Below are 23,394 nucleotides of genomic sequence, written 5' to 3'. Positions count from 1 at the left end.
TATTTTTTTTTTGGACAGAAAAACACCAGAGGGCTTATTTTCAGGGGAGGGCTTATTTTAATGAACATTGACAGCAATTTTAATAAACAGGTAAATGTGAACAAAAAAATGTACCTTTATTCAATAATGAATTCAATAAAGAACAGGATGACGCACTCACTGCTGTAGCTCTGATTGGATGCAGCTCGGAGCGCGGCGTGCGCTCCGCAGGGGAGGGGGGACAGTGCATACAGAGGGTACTGTAATGTAGCGTGTACTACACTACAGTACTTCACTACAGTAGCAATCTCAATAGGGCTTATTTTAGAGGAATCTTACACAGTAAGGGGAGGGCTTATTTTCGGGATAGGTCTTACTATCGGGGAAACACGGTAGTATACTACCAAATGGCATGCTTTAGCAAGTCTTTCAAAGATATTATTTAAAGACAAGACAAACTAGGAAAACATGCAAGATTGATTACCAGGTTATGAATTCATCAATAGTTGCAATTTCTGACAATTTTTTTTAAGTTGCTTCTATTCCTGACCCTCTCCCCACTCACCCCCCCCCATTTCAGACTATTTTTCTAATTGATCCTTGATATATCAACTTTAAAATTCAGCTACTCTACCATCACCAGTAATGTCAAGTATTTTATGATAGTATTGGCACCATCTAGGACAAGGGACTCCAGTGCATCCTCCAAGGCTCCATTCTGGACCCTCTATCACCTGGCAATTTTATCATTTCAATTATCACCTTTAGGAATATAATTCACAGATCTGTTTATCTAACCCTAGTCTCTAATCATACCAATGATCTATGATTTCAAAACAGATGTCCTGGGAGCATCAAATTATATTAATTATCTTTCACCCCATTTCTTCCCAACAACTTATTGTTCTTCAGTGCCTCCATCCCAAAACCAGTCCCAAGCTCCAACTGTTCACTTTATCCAATCCAACACTTCTCATCTTTACAGTATCTCTTCCATGCCCCTTCTCTCTGCTCTCACAGCCACCAACACTATTTCAGACCCCTGCTATTTGTCACTGTCACTATACTGATAGTCTGATTGTTCTTCCTCTCAAGTCTCTCTCTCCTCCAATCCAATCTCCCACCAGCTGTCACAGGGATTTCTCATTTCACCCCTTCACTGAGTAAGTTGCAGGAGCTCCCTATCACCCTCAGGTTCAAAGTTCTTCACAGCCCAGCCCCTTCCTAGTCTTCCAGTTTTCTTACACTTTTACTGCCCACTCCATTCTAACTACCTGCTGAACTTCCACACAAAGATTCAAAACAGCTCCGAATCTTTTGGTATTCCCAGCTTTTAGAAAGGCCTTTCTTCAATGACTGCCCCTTCACTGTCTTACATTTATAGTAATCTATATGAAATTAAAAGGATGGCAAGACACAACAGTAGTAAAAACAATACTCATCTAGAAGGAGCTTTCCTCTCAGCAACAATACTTGCATTAAAAAATCTTATTCTAGGGCAGCTAGGCTGCCCAGTGAATAGAGCACCAACCCTGAAGTGAGGAGGACCAGAGAACAAAGTGATTTGCTCATAGGATCCCAGACAGCTTCAGCTAATAAGGTCTCTAGACTCTAAGTCTAATGTTCTTCCTATTCGAAGTATTGGAATACTTCATTATGTATCACTTATGCAAATAAGCAAACCCTTAGTTCAGAAAGATGGCTCCAACACATGCTATCCCAAACAGATACAATAGCTAGAAGCATTTACAAGGACTCGTGAAGAAACTAGTTTTCTTTAGCATTTTCCAGGAGGCAGTCACGAGTGTGGCTGTAATGTCCAACTCTGACATCAATGACTGGGAGAATCCATCACTCCCATTTCAACTCTAGGAGCCTTGCTTTCATCAGATGAAAAACAGAGACTAGTTATGCTCCCCATGTTATAAGGGTGAGATAGGTGCCTAAAGACCTGGTGGCTAAATTTTACTTCTATTAGGGGAGAGAATTTAATTATCCCCAAGAGTAGATGATTAAGAGATGATTACAGTCCACACCACCATTATCTATCCCAGAATGAATAAAAGTGAGGAAATGGTGATAAGAGCAAATTAGGAAGGCATCTCAATACAGGTAAACCTGAAATTCCTAAATAGCACAAAACCAGGAGCATAAAAAAAGTTGTTACTTACCAGTTGATGAATGCTATCAATGGCTCGGTTGTACTTGTCACAGAGTCTCTGCATGCTTTCAAAGCTGAAAAAAGGGAAATCTCATAATCACTTAATTCAAAAGAAACAATTAACAGAAGCAGTACCCCTCAGGTAAGACTCAGAAATCAAGGTTAGTAGATCCTATGAATGATCTAGGCTTTTGGGCCAAAAAAGCAAGAACAGCTCAAAAGTTCAACCCTTTTCAAAGCAAATCTTTTGCCTTCCCCTCCGATTCTAGGAAGTAATGGAGTAGGCCCCCTGAAATAATACAGTGGGGGGCGGCTAGGTGGCACAGTGAATAGAGCACCAGCCCTGGAGTAGGGAGGACCTGGGTTTGGATCTGGCCACACACACACACACACACACACACACACACACACACACACAAAATAGCCATGGGACCTTGGGCAAGTCACTTAACCCCAATTGCCCTCCAAAAAAAAAATAATACAATGAAATAATATGACAAGAAAAACACACAAATTGGCTAATAGGTCTGATTACTCCTAAGAAAAGAAAAATGACATCATCCTGGGTTTCTTCAACAACAACCCTCAGATTACAGAGCACCTTAAATTTGATCTCTGATTATCTCTTCCAAACCAAAACTAGGACTCAAAGGGGTTGTGAGTGTGGCTGGTAAAGTTCAATTCAATTCTACATTCGGTCAAACAATTTCCATGGGGCAAGTTACTCAGACTCTGAAGATACAAAGACAAAAGGAAATAGCTCCTACTCAGGTAAAGTGTATATGGATATATCTTCTGAAGTAAATGACTAGGTCTGCAAATCCAGCCCTCTCCCTATTACCCCACAGAGCAGACATATATCTATTGGTCTTCTGGTTATGAAGGCTCCCTCCTCTCTCCCCTGGCAGGTTTAATTTCCAGTAAATTGGTAAAAGACGCAATCTGGCAAAGAACCAACCCTGCTCCTGAACAACAGCTCCGACAAAGGAGGCAGTTCCAAGCAAGCCCTCACCAGAGTGGACAGGCTACCCTGTCCGGTTCAACAGAACCTTGGCTAAGACATAGGAACCTGTGTGAGGTGGATCAGGCTCCAATACAGACACCTAATCATGGGATAGGCATTGTCATTCCACCTGGGTTCCCAGAAACTCATGTTTCCAAATCCCATTAAAGGAATCTTTATTAAGTGCTTACTGTGTACATAAGAACTAAGCTATGGGATGGGGATACAAACATGTAAAACAAAACCAATAAAATTACATGACCCCTACCAAAAAGGGGTTTACACTGTGCAGAGGGAGACAAATAAAAATGCAAAATATGTTCTTCACAGTGGGTATTGTCCCCATTTTACAGGTAAGAGGCCCAGAGAGGATAAGTGAAACACTGCTGGGCACACCAAGTAAATGTCAGAAGTAAGGCAAGCACCCAAGTCTATTCAGACCCATTCCTCTAAAAACCAAACTGCCTTCCCCAGACCTCATAGAAAACTAGGTTTATAATGCATATGATGAAATACTACACACTCAAGTTAATTCTACTGCCTTATCTCCCTATTAAACTGAGCTCAATGAGCACATACACCACTTCCTCTTTTAACCTCCAACTTTTTCTGGCTCACCATAATGCTTTTTATACAGTTCAATGTACTATTTGTTGAACGAATTAACAAATGGTTGTCCTGAAGGACTGGGAGAGTGAATGGCTGGAGTGCAGGGGGAGGAATGGAGAGGGGGAGGGCGACATATTTGCCTCAGCAAATTAGTTGTGAGACCATGGGCAAGTCACTTCACATCTCAGGGGCCCAGGCCCATATCAAGAGACATAGGCCTAAAAAATACAAACCAAGTTCAAACGAAGGATTTGCCTGAACAAGAAAGCACAGGTCACAGGACCATCTAAAAAAATAAAACCCAACATGTAAGCAGATTGGCCTCCAACCTTATTCTGCAGAAATCACTGTCTTCCAGCTCTTCCCTCATCCCCAACAGCCTTTCAAATGGCAGAAGGCAGGCAGGCTGCTTCAAGAGTCATTGATTATTAGTGACCTGAACCATTCCTTCCCAAGATTAAGAGTCTACAATTTTGGCACCTTGTTTCTATCCTTTGAGCACTTCTCTACTGGAGAATGCCTTTGGATCTTAACTGTATCTTTTAGTTGTCTATTTTGGATACCAAATCTTATCTAAGAAATTTGATGATTTTTTTTTTGCTTTTTGGAGGGCATTTGGGGTTAAGTGATTTGCCCAAGGTCACACGGCTAGTTTCTATGTTAAGTGTCTGAGGCCAGATCCAAACCCAGGTCCCCCTGACTCCAGGGCCAGTGCTCTGTTCACTGCGCCACCTAGGCTCCCCAGAGAATTCAACTGCTTCCCCTCTTGCAATGAGTGCAGATGTTTTCATGTCATCAAAAGCATCTTTTTAATACAGGCAGCCAGGGCCCAGTGGAGAGTGCAAAGGACCAGAGTTCAAAGCAGGCCCTGCTGCCATCTGCCTAAGTCCAATGGTAATAATAACAGGACCTACCTCCCAGTGTGAGGATCAAATGAGAAGTTATATATCTATGCAAGCTGTTATTAATATTGTTCCTTCTGTGGGGTATTTTCCTAAGACTAAACCTTGGTTGCTTTTCCCTTTTTGCTTGACATGTTCTATGGCTTCAAATATCAGACTGATGCAGACTGTTGTTATTATCAAGTTCCCTTTAAATTCTGCAAAGCATTTTAAGGGCTAGCAATTATTATTCCGGATAGCTAGATAGCACAATGGATAGAGAAGCAGGGCCCGGAGTCATCTTCCTAAGTGCAAATACACCCTCAGACACTTAATACCTGTGTGACCCTGGTCAAGTCATTTAACCCTATCTGCCTCAGTTTCCTCATCTGTCAAATGAAATGGCTAATAACTCCAGTATCTTTCCCAAGAAAACCCCAAATAGGGTCACAAAGAATCAGCCATGATTATTACATTATTTTATTTTCATCTTCTATATTTTTTCTTCTATAGAAGTTGCTTCTATACCTACCTCACGTTTAGTTAAGAATTAATCCATCAATAGTTCTAAAAAGTAAATGATCTGCTTTCTAATTTTAAAAAATATGATCTTAAATATTCAAGTCAGATTTTTTTTTAATTTATTGTATAATATGGTATAAGATGTTGGTCTAAACCTAACTTCTGCCAGACTATTTTCCATTTTTCCCAAAGGTTCTTATCAAATAGACTCCTATAATAAACAATATGAAATTATGCAAATAAAGTAGCTAAGCTGCCTAAGCCCTTTTAGCCAGAGATTCTATGGTTAGGTTAATACTAGTTAAGTCATTGATTTAAAAAAAAATGCATTCCACAAATACCAGAATGTATCTAGCAGCATTTTATTTTTATAGTATCAGGGAAGTGAAAACAAAGTAGACACACATTTGGGAATAATACCTTTCTATTAACCTCCCAACTTGCATCTCTTTAGACAAATTAGATGTTCAATTGACATCTTAAACTCAACATGTGGAAGACTAAACTCATTATCTCTCCTCCTAAACCCTCTTCTGTTCCAACTTTCTCTATTATTGTACCTGCCACCATCCCTGCCAGGGCCTCAGACTCACAAGCTTGGTCAAATCCTGGCCTCCTCAATCTCTCTTATCACCGCCCCCCCCCCCATGTCCAAGCTGCTGCACCATCTTCACCACATCCCTTCTCTCCTCCACTACTGCTACTCCTGTGGTACAGATCCTCACTGCCGATAGTCACTGTATTCAGCTGCCAAAGTGATTTTCCCAAAGCACAGGTCTGACCATATCATCCTCATACTCAACAAATTCCAGTGAATTCATATCACCCTCCAGGATCAAATACAAAATCCTCTGTTGGAGTTCAAAGCATTTCATGGCCTCCTACCCCAGTCTTCTTATATCTTATGCCCTCCACCTGCGACCCCATATACTCCTCAATCCAATGATAACAGACTCCTCTCCTTAATATTCCTCAAAATAGCTATACTATTTTATAATAGATATAATATAATAGCTATACTATTTTATAATAGATATACATATATATACATATGGCATTTTCTCTGGCTGTCCCTCATACCTGGAATGTCATCCCTTCTCATATCCATCTCCCAGCTTCCCTCCCCCCTTCCTATCTAAATATATTCCTATCTATACTATCTAAAAATCTATCTTCTACCTTTCCCAAACTCTCAATTCTAGTGCCTTCTCCCCATTATTTCCTATTTATCCAATCGGTAGCTTGTTTTAACATATTCATTTCTTGTCTCCCCTATTACATGGTGAGCTCCTTGAACAGGGAACGTCTTCTGCCCCTCTTTGTATCTTCAGTGCTTAGCACAGGATTTAAAACATAGTAGAGGTTTAATAAATGCATGGGTGAAGAGGTGGTACAGTGGATAGAGCACCAGGCCTGCACTTAGGAAGACCTGAATTCAAATCCAGCCTCAGATACTTCCTAGCTGTGTAATCCTGGGCAAGTCACTTCACCCTATTTGCCTCAGTTTCCAGGTCTGTAAAATGAGCTGGAGAAGGAAATGGCAAATCATTCTAGTAACTTTGCCAAGAAAACTCCAAATGAGGTAAGAAAGATGAGTTGGATATGACTCAACAAAAACAAATAAGTGCTACAAGAAACTATGATTATGAAGAGAAAAGCAAGGAAAGATCTACATAAATTAAAGCAAGCAGAGCCAAGAAAACAATATACACGGTGGCTAGAAGAAAGGAAATGGAAAGTGAACACTATGAAAAAGACTGGGCCCCAGAGAAGAGCCATGAGAAGGCACTCCCCCCCCCCCTTCCACCCCCCCTTTTTTTCTACTTCTATACCCCACAAATGGCAACAAAAAAAGCACCTTCTTCACAGGGCTTTTGTAAGGTTCCCAAACAATTTCTACAAAGGGCTTTACAACCTTAAAAGTCCGAAATAAGCAATAAAAACCTGGAATTCATTCCAGCTCTCTAGTCAGTAGGTATCGAAAAATCTAAACCACCCAGTTCAGTACTAGGATTTCTAAATACTAGGTAGGTCAAAATAGACCTAGGAGGCAAAACCTGACTTTCAAAAATGTTTAAATTCTTCAAGGCAGAAATCAGTGATTTTCCTTCATGTTACCCAGGCTTCATGAAGGTAAAGACAAAAGAGATGATTTCCAAAACTGTTTTGTCCTGGGAAAATGTATAAAATTCCAAATTAGTAATTTTAATATGAAGGGAAAGAAGGAAGGAAATGTAGAAGAAAAGGTTCCAGTGTCTGAAGACAAACTGATCTGACAAATAAAAAGAATAAAATGAAAAACCCTGCAAATTTATCAAGTGGCTTGATGTAGCCATAAACAGCAGACCAAGAAAGAAGATTTCTCTTCAGAAGATAAAAGGGAGCCCAGAATACAGTAAAATGAAACCTGGATATAGAATCAGACTGGCCTCTTCCAAGGTAATCCAGGGTATCACAAGAGCACCTCACTTTGCCAATGGAGCGCTCCTGGTTTTGTTTAGCTAACCCCCATATCAATTTCACACATGCTAAGTAAGAGCTACCACAGAAGCAGGTGAAACAAATATCTGTTTCTCTACTTAACAAGAAACAAAAAGTTCCAGAAAGACATTCCAGAGACAGGCCCCTCCCATTTCCATTCTCTTATTAAAATTTTCCCTCTGCTATAACATTACAGGAGACACCCAACACTTCCCTGTGTCCTTCTCCATATCAGCTATATATAAATCATGGATAACAATCATGAGCTTCAGACTGGACATTTTCTCCCAATTCTCAAAATATATTCTAATACCCTTTGTGTCCCCTATCTTCTCACCAATCACACCTTAAGCAAACACCAACTATGAACTACTCCCACCATGCCCCTCCAACTCTTTTTTATTCATCTGATGTTAAAGGAGGTCTCACAAAAACAGAGGCCCTCACTGTAAAAAGGCTATTCTCTCTAATGAATACACTTTCCTACTACTCACCGCCGAAGCTCTCCTTCAAACCTTCCCTGGTCCCACCCCCAACCCCCACCTGCTCAGCTGATGAGGTTGCTTCCAAACAGCACTGCTCTCCTCTCCTCCTATTCCTCCTGTGTGCCTAGCACACAGAAAACACTCTTAATAAGTATTTAGTGACCAACATAATATTGTGTGTTACAGTAAAGTGTTTGTCTCTGAACTCAATGAAGCAGGAGGAGGTCATTTCTTCTATTAACTTTGACTCTCCCTCAGCACAAAGCTTCCTGGAGGTAACAGGCTCACAATAATTGTTTGCCCAAGTATATTTTCACAAATAAAGCATCATTTTGCTAGTTCAAGGAATGACTGTTGTGCAATATCATATAATATATTGCTCAGAAAACTGTTTAAATCTAACCAGAGACTATATGAACCTAGAATGTCTCCCTGATCTCAGTAGCTCTCCAGAAATCCAAGAGATGGCCAAGATGAATTTTGGGTTCCTCCAGGTCCTGGATTCACCCAAAACGTTCCTGTGTTGAGTTTCCACACCCAGGTCTTATTTTGGGCCCATCGAAGATTGTGTTTGGGGTTCCCCTTGTATTGTTGGCTTCACCCAACATTTACTGATATTTTTTTTACTTATATTCATCTCAATCTACCCTGCTTTACAAACTGGCCTCTAGGCAAAACTGCTTAACTGTATTATATGTGGTTCCTGTGCAGGTACCCTTGTCTAAATCCTAACATAAACCTTCCAGAGTCTGAAGAAAACAAATATGCCTCTTTTCTGGACCAAATAAATTTCTTTCTAAAACTATTTCAGATTTTGGAGTTTGTTCTTACAAATAATATTGTAGAGACTGCACAATCCTGTGCAAAACTAGGAATCCTGGCTTGATACACTTAATAGCTGTCATGAAACTACAGGGGCCTTACTCATAGGAGGCACATTCAGATACAAACTGAGGCCACTACCACTTTGCTCTGATGGATTTCAAGCCTTAGGACCTAGATTCAAATAAAACATGGCTCTGATCCTTCTTGTTGCTGTTCATTTGAGTCTAACTCTTCATGACCCCATGAGCCTAACAATACTGTTCATAGAGTCTTCCTAGCAAAGATACTGGAGTGGTTTGCCATTTATTTCACTGGTGGATTAAGGCAAACAGGGTTACACAGCTAGTAAGTGCCTGAGGCCAAACTGAAACTCGGGTCCTCACATCTTGTGTGTGTGACTACTAGCTTCTTAACCTTTTACCTGTCAGAGAAGGCTGAACTTAGATAATCTCTCAAAGGTTCATGCCAGCTCTAAATTTTAACTAGTAGCAAGGAAGACAGGATATGGAAAAAGGAGTTTGGAAAACCTGACAATGACACTTACTGACAAGAGGATCACAAGCACATCCCTTCTTAACATCTGAGCCTGTTTCCATATCTGTAACATTTGGATAATAAAATCTGGAGGACCCTCCCCACAGGGTTGCTGTATCTGAGACCCGGGAGGTACTGAATGTACGGTACTTGGTAAGCTCATGAGCACTATATATAGTGGTAGTTCTGAGAAAAGTCCTCTGGAAATCATTAAGTACCATTAGACCTATGAAAAATTAGTGTTCTCACAGTTTAAGGTTTTCTTGCACCTTGTGGTGGCAGCAACACAACAAAAGCAGCTGCTTCCACAATGCAGGTGGAATTTACTCCTAAGAAGAGGTTTCTGGTGTGAGGCTTTCAAGTAAGAGCTCTTAATTTCTACAGAAAAACATAAGACTGGGAGCCAGATCAAACCCCACCTCTGGCCACCAGGAATTTGGAGATGCTGATCGTTATTGCTGAGTGAGTAATTCCCACATATAACATCTAGCTCACTAGGTCATTTCCAATTATGTCCTTAATCTGTCAACCTCTGCCAGTCTTTCTTTTACCCATCACCAGAGACCCAAAGTTCCATTTAAAAAAAGCTAAGGAGAACTCTGTCTGCCCTGAAAGTATCATTCATTACAGGCTGCTGTGTCACAAAGCACTCAGACCATCCTCAAAGTGTAGTGAAAAACACAGAACGTGCAGCTTACCTTTTGGTGTCATAGTCAATTAAAACATAATTTTCCATGGCAAGCTTGAGATCTGGTATTTCTTCGCAGACCCATCTGAAGCACAAAAAAAGCCAGAGTGAGCAAAGTACACACTATACATCATGCCTTGTGGAGAGAAGCTGTGATTATTTCAGGAAAGAACAGTGCCTAACAACTCAGCCCAAGCCCCAACTGACAAAGATAAGTATCTGCTACATTGGTAAGCTTGCCTGCCTTTGTTTCCCACTTCTTTCTCCATTTGAAAAACAAACTACATAAAGGAGGACTCTCTGGAAGTGGAAAAGGAAGACAGAGGGAAATCTAGGTAATGTAAAAGGAAAAGACAGTAATAAAACATGAACTCAAGAAGTAAGGGAGGGGTGGAGAATTTGGAACTCAAAACTTTTTTAATGTTAAAAATAAATAAAATTTTAAGGCAAAGAAAAAACATGAGAATGACAACTATTTAAAATACATACCTACAGAATCACTGGCATGGACATTCTGGACCAAATAATGTGTTCATGTTACATTAATATAATTCTATCTGTAACCTACCAAATTTGATACATGGGTTCCTATGGCTAAAAGAATAATCACCTAAAAGCTAAATTTATGGTAATGAGACTCTACTTAGCTGAGCTGGTTATTGGAAACCAGCAGAGCTCAAGGTCAGTCAATGGAAAGATGAGGACAAGCATTCTACATACTAAATAAGAAAACCTGAATGGGTTTTATATAGGAAGCAGAGAATATGCTAATTTCCCAGGAGATCATAAAGGCATTTAAGTAGAGGTAACAAGTCTGTGAATGCAACATTTAATATGTGTCAAGGCATTGGGATGGTCAGGAAGACAGTGAGGGGAAAATTTTTTTACAAAGGGTTAAAACCAATTAATTAGCAGGAAGTGAAAATTTATAATCTAAGGTACATACCAAACTCCTACTCTAATCCCTAATGGGGACAAGGACAAAGAAAAAGAATAGCAAGTTAAAAAGAATGGAGGGGACTTAAGAAAGCTATAATTAGGGAAATGGAGAAGACTCAAAGAGCTACACCTGGAAGGGTGAGAGTAAGGGGTAGATGGCAGAAATTAATTCAGTGTAAGTAATTTGCTGTATTTCTTTTCTACCTGCAAAAAAGGAAAGCTATTATTTCTTTAGGACAAGGGCTCAAGTGAGCAGGACACTGACTACTAAGAAAGCAACTGCAATCCTTTAACCTCCAAGTCAGGAAAAACCATAGAGAAAATCAAATGTGTTCATATTATCTTAGGTACCATGATAAACTGAACACCCTCAAAGAATCCATTAGAAGGTGTCTGAAAGTTGGCAAACCATTATTTGCTCTTAGGAAATGTTAGCCCAAGATTGAAAGACTGGTTCTATATCCTAAGGTTACTGAAAGTCAGAACAGGTATATATAACATTCTTAGCAGCATTATTTGTGATGGAAGACAGGAAACAACATCCAATGATTAGAAAACTGCTGAATAAATCATGGCATATGAATAAAATAAAACAATGGGAATGGCAAATAAATATATACAAATAAAGAATTCTAAGAAACAGGAAAACTTATGAAGTGAGAGACTGAACAAAGTAAAGTGAGATGTGGCTACAATAATGTAAATTCTAAGACAACATGAAACATCAAGAAAGCTCTAGTCAGTTAACAGTACTCAATTTTACTCTCACTCCTCAAAGTTAGGCACAGTTCTCCATTTTCAATAGACAGTAACTGTTACCAGAGATGTATTTTCTAGAGAGTGTGAATGTTAGAAAGAAGCACTTATTTGAGATGAGCAATAGTATAGATATATGCCTAAAGAGAAATTTCATTAGTCATCCTGATTCGCTAGGACATAGCTAATTTTTTCTCCCAAACAAGCTTCAGTTTACTATAATTATCTCAAAACAGCTACTAGTCGTAAGGATTTTCTAGGCAAGCCCCTAGATATTGGTGATGATGGTAAAATGCAATGTCAAAGAAATTTGAATATCACAGCAATTTACAAAATGTTCTTAAGAGTACCTATAAATGTAAACTTCTAAGCCTTAAATATTACTGTAAGATTGTTTAATTTTCTTTCTCTATGAACTTGACAAACATGAACATTTCCATATACATGAAGAGAAAAATAAGTATAGAGTTTAAATTTATAGTAAATTTAACACAGCATTTCCAATACTGATATCCTGTAGATATCAACTTCTGAACTTCCTCCACTATTCATGTGACTTTTTAAAGTTTCACTGACACTTTTCTTCCTTTGGGGGACATCACTATTTTCCCCCTCTTCCCCAAACAGATTTCATTTCCCAAAAAGCCTTTTTGTGTAAGAAATGTAATCGAGCAAAACATTAATAAGCTGACTAAGTTTGCATACATGCATTTCTATTTCTAATTATCCTCATCTGGAGTTGTAACTGATAATTCCACTGATCAAAGCCCTTGTATCTTTCACAGCTGTTTTCCTTTACAATCTTTGTAGTCATTGTATGTATACTTGTTCTCATGGTTCTTCTGTTCATACAAATCCTGGCAGGTTTCACATTTAGTTCTTAGTTTACAATTTGTAAAGTACTTTGAACAAAGCATACACCAGGGGTGGGGAACCTGCAGCCTCAGGGGCCACATGTGGCCTAGGTCTGGGATGCAGATCCTTTCACTGAATGCAAGTTTTATAGAACAAATTCTTTTATTAAAGGGAATTGTTCTGAGAAGTTTGGATTCAATAAAAGAACCACACCTGAGGACCTTGAAGCCACAGGTTCCCAACCCCTTGTATATACCATTTACATTTTCCACCTATCTCATTCAACATAAGAGGAAAAGAAATGAAGTTTTACTTATTAAAAATTCTGATCTAGGCAAAAGTTCTTAGAATTGTTCTAGGGAATAGAAAACCAAAACCAGAAGATCATTTGAGTTATTAAGTCTTGTACTTTTCACAATACTTAAAAGGGTAAAAAGATGAATTTATCTTTCACTTGCTGAAGTTTTAAACAAATCAAAACCACTGTGTAGTTCTTAAAAATTTACATTCTGGAAATAAATTTTCAAAACTTTTTCTACTAAAAGTTTCAAAATTATCTTGAAGACATTAAAAATTAACCAAAAGGGGAGCCAAGGCAATAAAATTCCAGGAAGTTGCCTAAACTCTCCCCAATTTCTCTCTGCCTCTAAAAACAGTTTCTTAAAACTGTGGGTCACATGGGGTGGTTATGTGGAACAGTAAATAGAGCACTGGCCCTGGAGTCAGGAGGACTTGAGTTCTAATAAGGCCTCAGACACTTAACACACAAACACAAAAACTAGCCATGTGACCTTGTGGGTAGTAACCCCATATGCAAAGCATTTATGGGACTTTGAGTAGAAAAAGTTTATCTGAACAGATTCAAGTCAAACAACCTACAAAAAGACCAAAACTATTTTCTATCTTAAGATGACAGAGAAAGGACTTTGGGAATGGTCTTCTCACTTTGGGTAAAAGGGGAGCACAACCCAGCACAGAGTGTCTGGGCAAGCCAGGGAGAGGCCCATAGTCACAGCACAGATCAGCAATGGAAGCCCCATTGTCCTGGCTCAGCAGGACAGCTGTGAGGCCTCCAGCCTCAGTGAAGAAGACAAACTGTCAGCCTGGGAAGCCCCTAGCACAACAGGCACTACTAGGACAAGCCACCCCAGTGCAGCGGGCAAGCCGCCAGCACCCAAGCTTCAGCACAGAAGCTGATGACCAGGCTCCTGACCCTCAGCACAAGAAGATTGGGATATAGAGACCCCCTGTGTTCCAGGAGCAGAACTCAAACTTTAAAAGTCATACACCAGGCTAAAAACTGAGTAAAACAGGAAAGAGCTCTGATGACAGAAAGCTACTATGGGGACAAAGATTAAAGTACACATTCAGAAAAGGAAAACAATGTCAAAATACCCACGAAGCCTCAAAGAGGTAAATGAATTGGTCTCAAAACTAAAAGTCTTCTTGGAAGATCTCAAAAAGGATTTTAAAAATCAATAAGAGAGGCAGAAGAAAAATTGGGTAAGAGAAATGAGAGTTATGAAAGAGAGTCAACGGCTTAGAAAAGGAAGGTAAACAATTCCTTAAAAAAATAAGATTGGCCAAATTGGAAAAAATATCCACTGCTTAAAAAGAAGAACTGGCAAAGTGGAAAAGGAAGTACAAAAGCTAACTAAAGAAAATAATTCCTTAAAAATTAGAATATGGGGCAGCCAGATAGCACAGTGAGTAAGAGCCCCAGAGTCAGGATGACCTGGGATGAATCCCAGCTCAGACACTTAGCACCCACCCAGAAACACCTGGCCGTGTAATCTTGAGCAAGTTACTTAACCCCAATTGCTTTAAATTTTTTTTTTTAATTTTATGGTGGGTCATATTTTAAGGATATGGTGAGTGGAAGCCAATGAGATGAAACATCAAGAATCAGTCAAACAGAATGGGTTAACCGTATTCCCATTGAATCTGGCTTGAGGAGGGAGTGAAATACACACTAAATAGGGTATCTCATCCTCCAGGAGAATAGGGGGGGAAGGGGATGACAGGGAGGATGATGGAAGGGAAGGCAGGCTTGGGGGGAGGGAAGTTGGAAGCACCCACTTTTGAAAAGGGATGGGATCAAAGTAGAGAATAGAACAAGTGGGAGGTGGGATAGGAGGGAGGGAAATATAGTCAGTCTTTTACAATATATCTACTATGTTATTGTTTTGCATTAGCCACACATGTACAACCCTATACTGAACTGCTTATCTTCCCAGTAAGGGTGGGTGACAAGGAAGGAAGGGAATGAATCTGGAATTGAAAGTTTTAAAATCAAATATTCAAATATATATCTATATATGTATGTGTGTGTATATATATTATTATTAATACCATCTTACATGTAATTGGGAAATAAGATATACAGGCACTGAGGCATAGAGATCCACTGGAAAAGTCGAAAGGGGTATGGGAGAAAATATGGGAGAGAGCAGATTGGAGGGGATATCCTGTGGCACTGCTATTTTGGGGTGGTGGGTAGGGGAAAAACGGGGAGAAAATTTGTAACTCAAAATCTGGCAGGAACGAATAATGTAAATCAGAAGTTAATAGAGCATTTAAAAAAAATCAGTCAAACAAAATCAAAAGAATGAAAAAGTAGAAAATATAAAATACCACACTGGAAAAACACCTGACCTAGAAAACAAGATCCAGGAGATCATTAAACTATCTGAAAGCCATGATAAAAAAAAAGATCCTAGACAGCATCTTTCAAGAAAGGAAAACTGCCCTGATAGTCAAAGAAAGAGTCCTACCAAATTCCTTTTATGACACAAATACCTAAATCAGAAAGAGCCCAAACAGAAAATTATAGACCAATTTCCCTAAGGAATTATGATGCAAAAAATTTTAAATAAAATATTAGCAAAGAGATTACAGAAATTTATCACCAGGATAATATACTATGACCAGGAATGCAGGGCTGGTTCAATATTAGGAAAATCAACAAAACTTATATCAATAACAAAACTAACAAAAATCATGATTATCTCAATAGATGCAGAAAAGACTTCTGACAGAATACAGCACCCATTCCTTTTAAAAACACTAGAGAGGGGGTGGCTAAGTGGTGCAGTGAATAGAGCACCAGCCGTGGAGTCAGGAGGAACTGAGTTCAAATCCAGCCTCAGACACTTAACACAATGTGACCTTGTCAAGTCATTTAATCCCAACAGCCCTACCTTCCCCCCTCCAAAAAGCAAAAAAAATAAAAAATAAAAACACTAGAGAGCACAGGAATAAATGGCTTTCCTTAAAATGATAAGTAGTACCTATCTAAAACCATCAGCAAGCATTATATGTAATCGGGATAAGTTAAAAGCTTTCCTAATAACAGGGATGAAATAAGAATGCCTACTATCACCACTATCATTTAATACTGTGCTAGAAATGTTTGCTTTAGCAGTAAAAGAAATAAAATTGAAAGAATGGGAATAGGCAATGATGAAATAAAACTCACTCTTTGCAAATTAAATATGATGTTATATTTAGAAAATCCTAGAGAATCAACTAAAAAAACCATTTGAAATAATTAACTTTAACAAAGCTAGAGAATATAAAATAAGCCCACATAAATCATCAGTATAGGGACAAGCTAGGTGGAACACCAGTCCTTGAATCAGGAGGACTTGAGTTCAAATCCAGCCTCATACCACTTGACACTTACTAGCTGTGTGACCTTGAGCAAATCACTTAACCCCAATTGCCTTGCCTTGCCTTCCCCCTCCAACAAAAAAAAATTTAAAAAAATAAATCAGCATTTCTATATATTACCAACAAAGTCCAGCAACAAGAGACAGAAAAGAGAACTTCCATTCAAAATAACTGATGACAATATAAAATATTTGGGAATCTACCTGCCAAGACAGACCTAGGAACTATAGAAACACAAAACTATTTGAAACTGGCTAAGAAATACTAATCAATGGAATAGGTTAGGCACAAAAGACACAGTAGTAAATGACTGCACTAATATGTTTGATAAACACAGACTCTAGCTTCTAGGATAAGAACTCACTATTTGACAAAAACCTACCTCTCAGTGTACTAGGCAAGCCTAAAAATTGCTGGTCCACAATAATAGAAAATTTCCTCACCTGGGAATTCTCTGTACCACTAAAATCCAATCCTGTTCATATTTAACATACAATGCTGAAATTCACCCAATACCTTTGTTTTACATAAGGGAAAATGGGAAATGACTTGACCAAACTCACAACAATTTACTGGGGAAAAAAACACCCACTATTAACTCCAAAGATATGCTTCAACCCAGCAGCACAAATTAACTTGTTCAATCAAATTTAATGTGCCTCAGTTTACTGCAAAAGGGAAATCGTAATACTTTCTCAATGTTATGGAGAAGATAAAATGAGGTGACTATTAAGGTGCCCTGCAACTTATAACACACAATACAATTCAAGACTTCCAGTGATGTACTGAGGCAGATTGCAAGGGTTTTTCATAAGTTATCATTCCCTTTCATCACTATCTACTCCCTTCCGCTATTATTTACACAAACAGAAATCTGTATGTAAATTAACTTTATCTGCTAAATAAAGCACAGGATTCATGACCACAAAATGTCTGCAGTTTATGGTGGGCCAAAAGACACTAGTACAAGGTATTAAGGAAGACTTTCAGCATGTTTAAGAGCTGGCGAGGAAGATAGATGAATGAACAACATCAGTGATTCCCAAGTGCAGAGTTCTCTACACAGCATTACAGAGCTACCAGTTCCAGGAAACCAGGCCACAGAGAGGTAAACAGGCCACTGCCTTCACGAATGCTCAGCACAGTGGTCATCTTGAAGCCCACATCCCCTCTGCAGGCTACCTCACTACCAGGTTTCGCCTTGATACAATTGTAGTTAACTGTCACCTTTAATTTATCTGCATGAAAAATCAGTGAGAGGCCAACAAAAAGGACCATGGGTACTGAAAACATTCCCTATCTCAAGCTATATACAAAGTAGTAACCAAAACTACTTAGCAATGGTTAAAAACATAAAAAGTTGCTTAATCAAATAGATTAGGTAAACAAGGCCAAGAAGTAATCATAGCAGCATAGTTTAAGAGAAATTAGACCTCAATCAACTTCTTAAAACCATATACCACAAAATTCCAAAGATATATACCCCAAATATAAAAGGTTATGTCATTTTTTTTAACAGGTACTTTTCATAATAACTAAGGCAAAAGGGAGAATTCTGAACAATGAATAATAGATTATCAGAAGATCAACTGTACTTCATATCAAATAGGTAAAGATGACAAACAAGGAAGGTGGCAATTGTTGAACAAGGCCACAAACAGGCATACTAACAGGCAGCCCTAGCAGGGAAGAGTGATTCAATCCAGCCATTCTGGAAAGCAATTTAGAACCACACTTACAAAAATCACTCTATTGACCCAGCAATAGCAACGTGGAATATAACAATAGTGAGTTTCTACCTCAAAGTGATCAAAGACAACACTCTCTTATAGCACTATCTACTATATGGTAGTGAAGACCTGGAAATAAAGTGGGTACCCATTAATTAGGAAATGACTGAACAAAATGGTACATGAATGTAAAAGAATACTGTTGCAAAGCCTTATGAGGTGATACAGAAGAAAATGAGCTGAACACACAGAACAATGATCAATGGTAACAAATGCAGACTTTGGAGGTTGGATGACAAAGCTTGGATCTCATCTGGAAGATATTTTTAAACATGGTCAAAGTGTGCATTTGTTTGGCTTCATTATATTTATTATAAAAGCCTCTCTTGTAACAAATATGTATGACAGGGCTTCTAATGGGGGAGGGCGAATGTTAGTACTTAAACAGAAGAAAAAAAGAAAAATAATACATTTTAAAACACCCAGACAAGAAATCGAAAGGGGACACAAACAGGGCAATTCTTTATCTCCCCATAGAACATAATCTCGTCCAGAACGGCTATTGTTTCATTCTTCATATATGTATCCCCAATGTATAGAGCACAGGGCCTGAAAAAGCAAGTGCTTTAACAAATGCTTAATTGATACTACCTTGTTAAATTTAATATGTACTTTTAAAAAATCCAAGCTGTGCACAATTGCATATACAATCTTTTTGTTCAGCAAAAGATGGTGGACCAACTAGCTGTACCAGGGCTTTAGTTGATTAAATGCCCACACCAATATGGTAAGTCCAAGGAAGCAAAGGGCCCAGGAAGCAGGCTGCCTAAGAACAGATGAAAAGACCCAGGTCAGAAATGGAGCAGCTAGAGGCTTCCATGCCAGTCAGAAGTGGAGTTGGGGCCACAAAAGACCACTACACTTTCAGATTGAGTGAGATGGCAAAACAGTCACCACCAAGACCATGACCACTACCACGACCACCACACAACCACCCCCCCCCAAAAAAAAGGTAAAGAAATGTACAGCAGAAACAATATTTATAGGATGATCTATTTCAAGTGGCAATTATTTGTTGTGCCCCCTCTAAAATCTAGTGGGTACAACATAGAGCAAGAAAATTACAGTTCAAAGAGGAACATAATCATGTAGCCATCCCATTGTCTCCAGGAAGGATGCCTGTTTTTTCTGTTGTGCCCATTCAGAATGTAAAGACTGGAACCCATAGATAGAAAGTGCTAATGTAGAAACCAACATGACTGTTTAAAAGAAATACTATTCTCCTTACTATCAGTGTGACCTTGGGCAAGTCACTTAACCCCAATTGCCCTGCCCTTCCCCCCTCCAAAGAGCCAAAAGAAGAAAAGAAACATTATTCTCCCCACATCTTTATTCTTACTATTTCCCATCCTTTCCCCAACTTTCTGTAATAAAATACCTGCTAAGGTATATTCCAGCTGACTGACAACCCTAATAGTCCACAATAATTTTAACTATGGTCATACCTATGTCCGAGGTAGGACTGGACCCATGTAAAATAAGGTCCAACATACCCTTCAACCAACTCCACTGCTACAGTCCTCAACAAGCCCAAGAGAAAAGTACAACAAATCGAAGGGTGGGAAAGGTTTTCTAATAATAAGGAAGGAAAAAGCTTTAAAAGCAGGACTAAGGAAAGACAAGGAAAAGATATGGGAAGAGGTAAGATGTTGAAACGGAAGTACCTACAAATTTACATTAGGTTAACTTGACAGTAATCTAGCTTTTTTTTTTTTTTAAAACATCTCTGTGCCAGTAGGAAATGAAGCCACATGTATCGTGCAATAATCTGAATCAGCTATTTGTGACTAAGCATGGAGAGTCAGCAGAGCTTGGGGTCATAAAAATAAAAGTGAATTAACTCATCACTTTGTAAATAGATTCCTCTTTATAAGTATCTTGACACAGGAGAAAAACACAGATGACATTCCAACAGACAGAATGCTAAATGCTTACCGAATGGTCTCAATGATTTCATGAGCAGCATCATGGTGTTTGTCCTATGAGAGGAGAAAAAAAAGGATCATTTTATTCACCCATCTTATATCGTGACATTGAGAGTCTACCATCCCACTAATGTGACCATCTTAAGTTATAATGACTATTAATGACAGCAATGTGCACCTGTTGTCTGGCACCTCACCAAAATCAAAATGGGTTCTTTTTTGTTCTTTATTCTCCTTACTTCCTCCAGCAGAACTGAACATCTCTAAAAACCTTCCTTTTTTAAGCTTTATTCCTGCTACTGTATCACTCCCCTAATCTTGATCCTCTTCCTATCTTTCTAACTGCCTCTTTTAACTTCTCCAGTTCTTTCTCTTCCTAAGACATAAATCCTAGGATTCACCAAGGTTCTATATGTCCTTGGTTTTTGCTCCATTTCTTTACATTCATTTCCTGTCTATGTAATCTATCAGCTTTATCACCCAAATCTACATCTCCAGTTCTGACTATACCAGCAAGTTCCATATATAATCTGCCTTGATATTTCCATGTGGTTGCTTTATTATTACATGTCCATGTGTACAGGAGTTCATTCATCCCTTTTCTCCTATCCTCAAATAAACTAGGATTTCTGGAAACTCAATGATCCCAACATTCTTTCAAGTATGAAATACATTCTCTTAACAAAAATCTTGATTCCTCTTTAGATTTTCCCTCCTCCTCCAGATCCAAATCAATGACCAAGGACTAGTAGTCCTTGTTGGATCTGTCTCTGGTTTCCTTGCCAAATTCTCACTGCCAATTCAGTTCAGAATTCTGAACCTCATCAATTCAGAACCTCACTTCATGCCTAGATAAGGCAGTGTGAGACAATAAAAGGAATGGTGGATTTGCAAATCCTGATTCTGTCACTTATTACTATAACAGTTTCATGAAACTGTCAGTTTCATCATCTATAAAATGGTCTGCAATCAGAAAGATCCAGCCTCAAACATTTACTAGCCTTTTGACTCTGAGCAAGTCACTTAACCTGTTTGTCTCAGTTTCCTCATCTGTAAAATGGGGATAACAAAAGCACCTACCTTCAAAGGGTGATATAAGGATTAAATGAAATAACTGTAAAAGTCCTAAAAGATAAAACAGTGCCTGGCATATACACAAAAAATCTCATGTGAAACAAAGGTATTTCTGCTAGCATGATGCGCTAATAATAATACCAGCTAGCCAAGTAACAATGCTTTAAGTTTAAGCACTTTACATATGTTGTATCATTTGAATAGATGCTATCATTCCCATTTTATAAATAAGGAAACTGAAGCTGGGAGATTAAACATCTTGTCCAGTCTAAATTCCCTATTGATGGTGAAGCTCTGTAAATGCCTCATTCTCATGACACTGAAATACCTGCAAAACCCAAAAGTTTCCAATGAAATCCACAATAACAAATCCATAATAACACAATAACTAAAAATCAATCTAATAAAAAAGTAGATAAAAGTATCTTAGCCAGATGACAAACATCCTGTCAAATTAGTCTTAATCCATAAAAGTATTTAGATCTGACATCATAGATAAACAATGAAGGAAATCAATGTTTTCAACAACTCCAAAGTATTCATTGTTGCAAAGCTCTGTCTACATTCTCTAGATGATACGGTTACAAAAGCTAGAAAGCTATGATCTCAGAAGAATTACAATTACAGAAAACCTAAAGGACAATGAAAAGACCCCAGGTGAACAAAGCTGGTCACAGCCCAATGTGACTGACTGATGTGACTGACTGATTAACCTATACACAAGGGTATGAAAGCCAACTCCAAAACCAAAATTACCCCAATATCTCAAAGATACTAAAAGAACTGTAGCTGAGTTAAAAATTGTTTTCACATACTAAATAAAGGAAAAAAAATACAATTAAAAAAAGTGAAGATGGATAGAATCTTTTAAAAGTTAGATATGATAGACCTCAATAGAAAACTGAATGGGAATAGAAAGGAATATACTTTTTCTCAGCTGTACATAATGCCACTAAAATTTACCATATATTAGGGCATAAAAACTTCACACACAGATTCAAAATGCATAAATACTAAATGCATCCTTTTCAGATCACAATGGAAGGCAATAAAAATTACATTTAATAAAGGGTGGTAGGGAAAAAAAGGTTGGTATCCAACAAGGTTGGATACCAAGTTTCATTCTATTTAGTTCAAAGTCAAATAGAACAAGAGACAGCTGATGCTCAATGTAAAGTGCTCTAAGAATCAAAATCAGAAGAACCTAGGGTTTGAATCATGAGTTTGCTCTTGCTTGCCTGTATGACCCTGGTCACTTGCCTTCTCTCTGGGGCTCAGTTTTTATTGTTCAGGTGAATCAGTTGTCTGACTCTCCATGATCCCATTTGGGGTTTTCTTGGCAAAGATACTGGAGGGGTTTTCCATTTCCTTCTTTCAGCTCATTTTACAGATGAGAAACTGAGGCAAACAGGGTTAAATGACTTGCTCATTGTCACACAACTAGTATCTGATGATGGATTTGAACTGAGGTTCAAATCTCAACTTTGAACTTCTTCTGGCAAAGAACTCCAGTATCTTTACCAACAAAACCCCAAAAGAGGTCACAAAGAGTTGGGCCTCAGTTTACTAATCTGTAAAACTAAGATCTTTCCCTATTCTAAATAGTTAATCCTTATTTATAGGATTAACTTATAGGAATTTATGGAACAAAAAGAATTCTATAAGGTGTGACAGTATTACAATCTATACCTGAAACAATCCCCCTACAAAGAAATCAGGGAGCTATCCAAGTTCAAAACACGAATTTACCAAAATCTGAACAAAATTTGAACAAAAAAAACTGAACAAATCTCAAAATTATATCAGCCACAAACTGATCTGTATACACATCACAAGGCATTCAATTTAAAACCAACCATCAATGATTAATAATGATTAATCTTCTTTCCTATTGCTATTGCTCTGATAGGTCTTCATAACAGAACTCAATATGAAGACAAACTGTGAAGCCAAAATGGGAGGTAATGAGGTAAAACAACTCCCTAAGATCTAAGAAATGATAAGTCTGTTATCAAATATACATATAGATATATAGATTTGAAATTATCTCTTCCCCCAAAAGCAGTAACAGATTTCAAACTATATTACAAAGTAGTAATCATCAAAACAATCTGTTATGGACTAAGAAATAGAGTGGAATAGATTAGACATGCAAGACCAGTAATTAATGACCACAGTAAACTAGTATTTGATAAACCCAAAGATCCAAGCTTTG

General features: G+C 38.3%; 1 protein-coding gene across 9 annotated transcripts in view; it reads right to left on the bottom strand.

Moving 5' to 3' along the window:
* DOT1L (DOT1 like histone lysine methyltransferase) overlaps positions 1 to 23,394 on the bottom strand; it is a 123,422-nt gene that overhangs the window by 77,026 nt on the left and 23,002 nt on the right. For all 9 annotated transcript variants that reach the window (XM_069073617.1, XM_069073711.1, XM_069073758.1 and 6 more), the window contains exons 2-4: positions 20,116 to 20,159; positions 10,179 to 10,253; positions 2,151 to 2,214 (exon numbers count right to left, since the gene is read on the bottom strand). In XM_069073617.1, coding sequence (XP_068929718.1) covers positions 2,151 to 2,214; positions 10,179 to 10,253; positions 20,116 to 20,159 — 183 coding nt within the window. The remainder of the gene's footprint in view (positions 1 to 2,150; positions 2,215 to 10,178; positions 10,254 to 20,115; positions 20,160 to 23,394) is intronic.

This window comes from Petaurus breviceps, unplaced genomic scaffold (assembly GCF_028583685.1).
Source record: "Petaurus breviceps papuanus isolate PSGF00001 unplaced genomic scaffold, PetGlider_PUasm1.0 108, whole genome shotgun sequence".
Lineage (NCBI taxonomy): Eukaryota > Metazoa > Chordata > Mammalia > Diprotodontia > Petauridae > Petaurus > Petaurus breviceps.
This window is presented reverse-complemented; position numbering and strand designations above follow the sequence as displayed.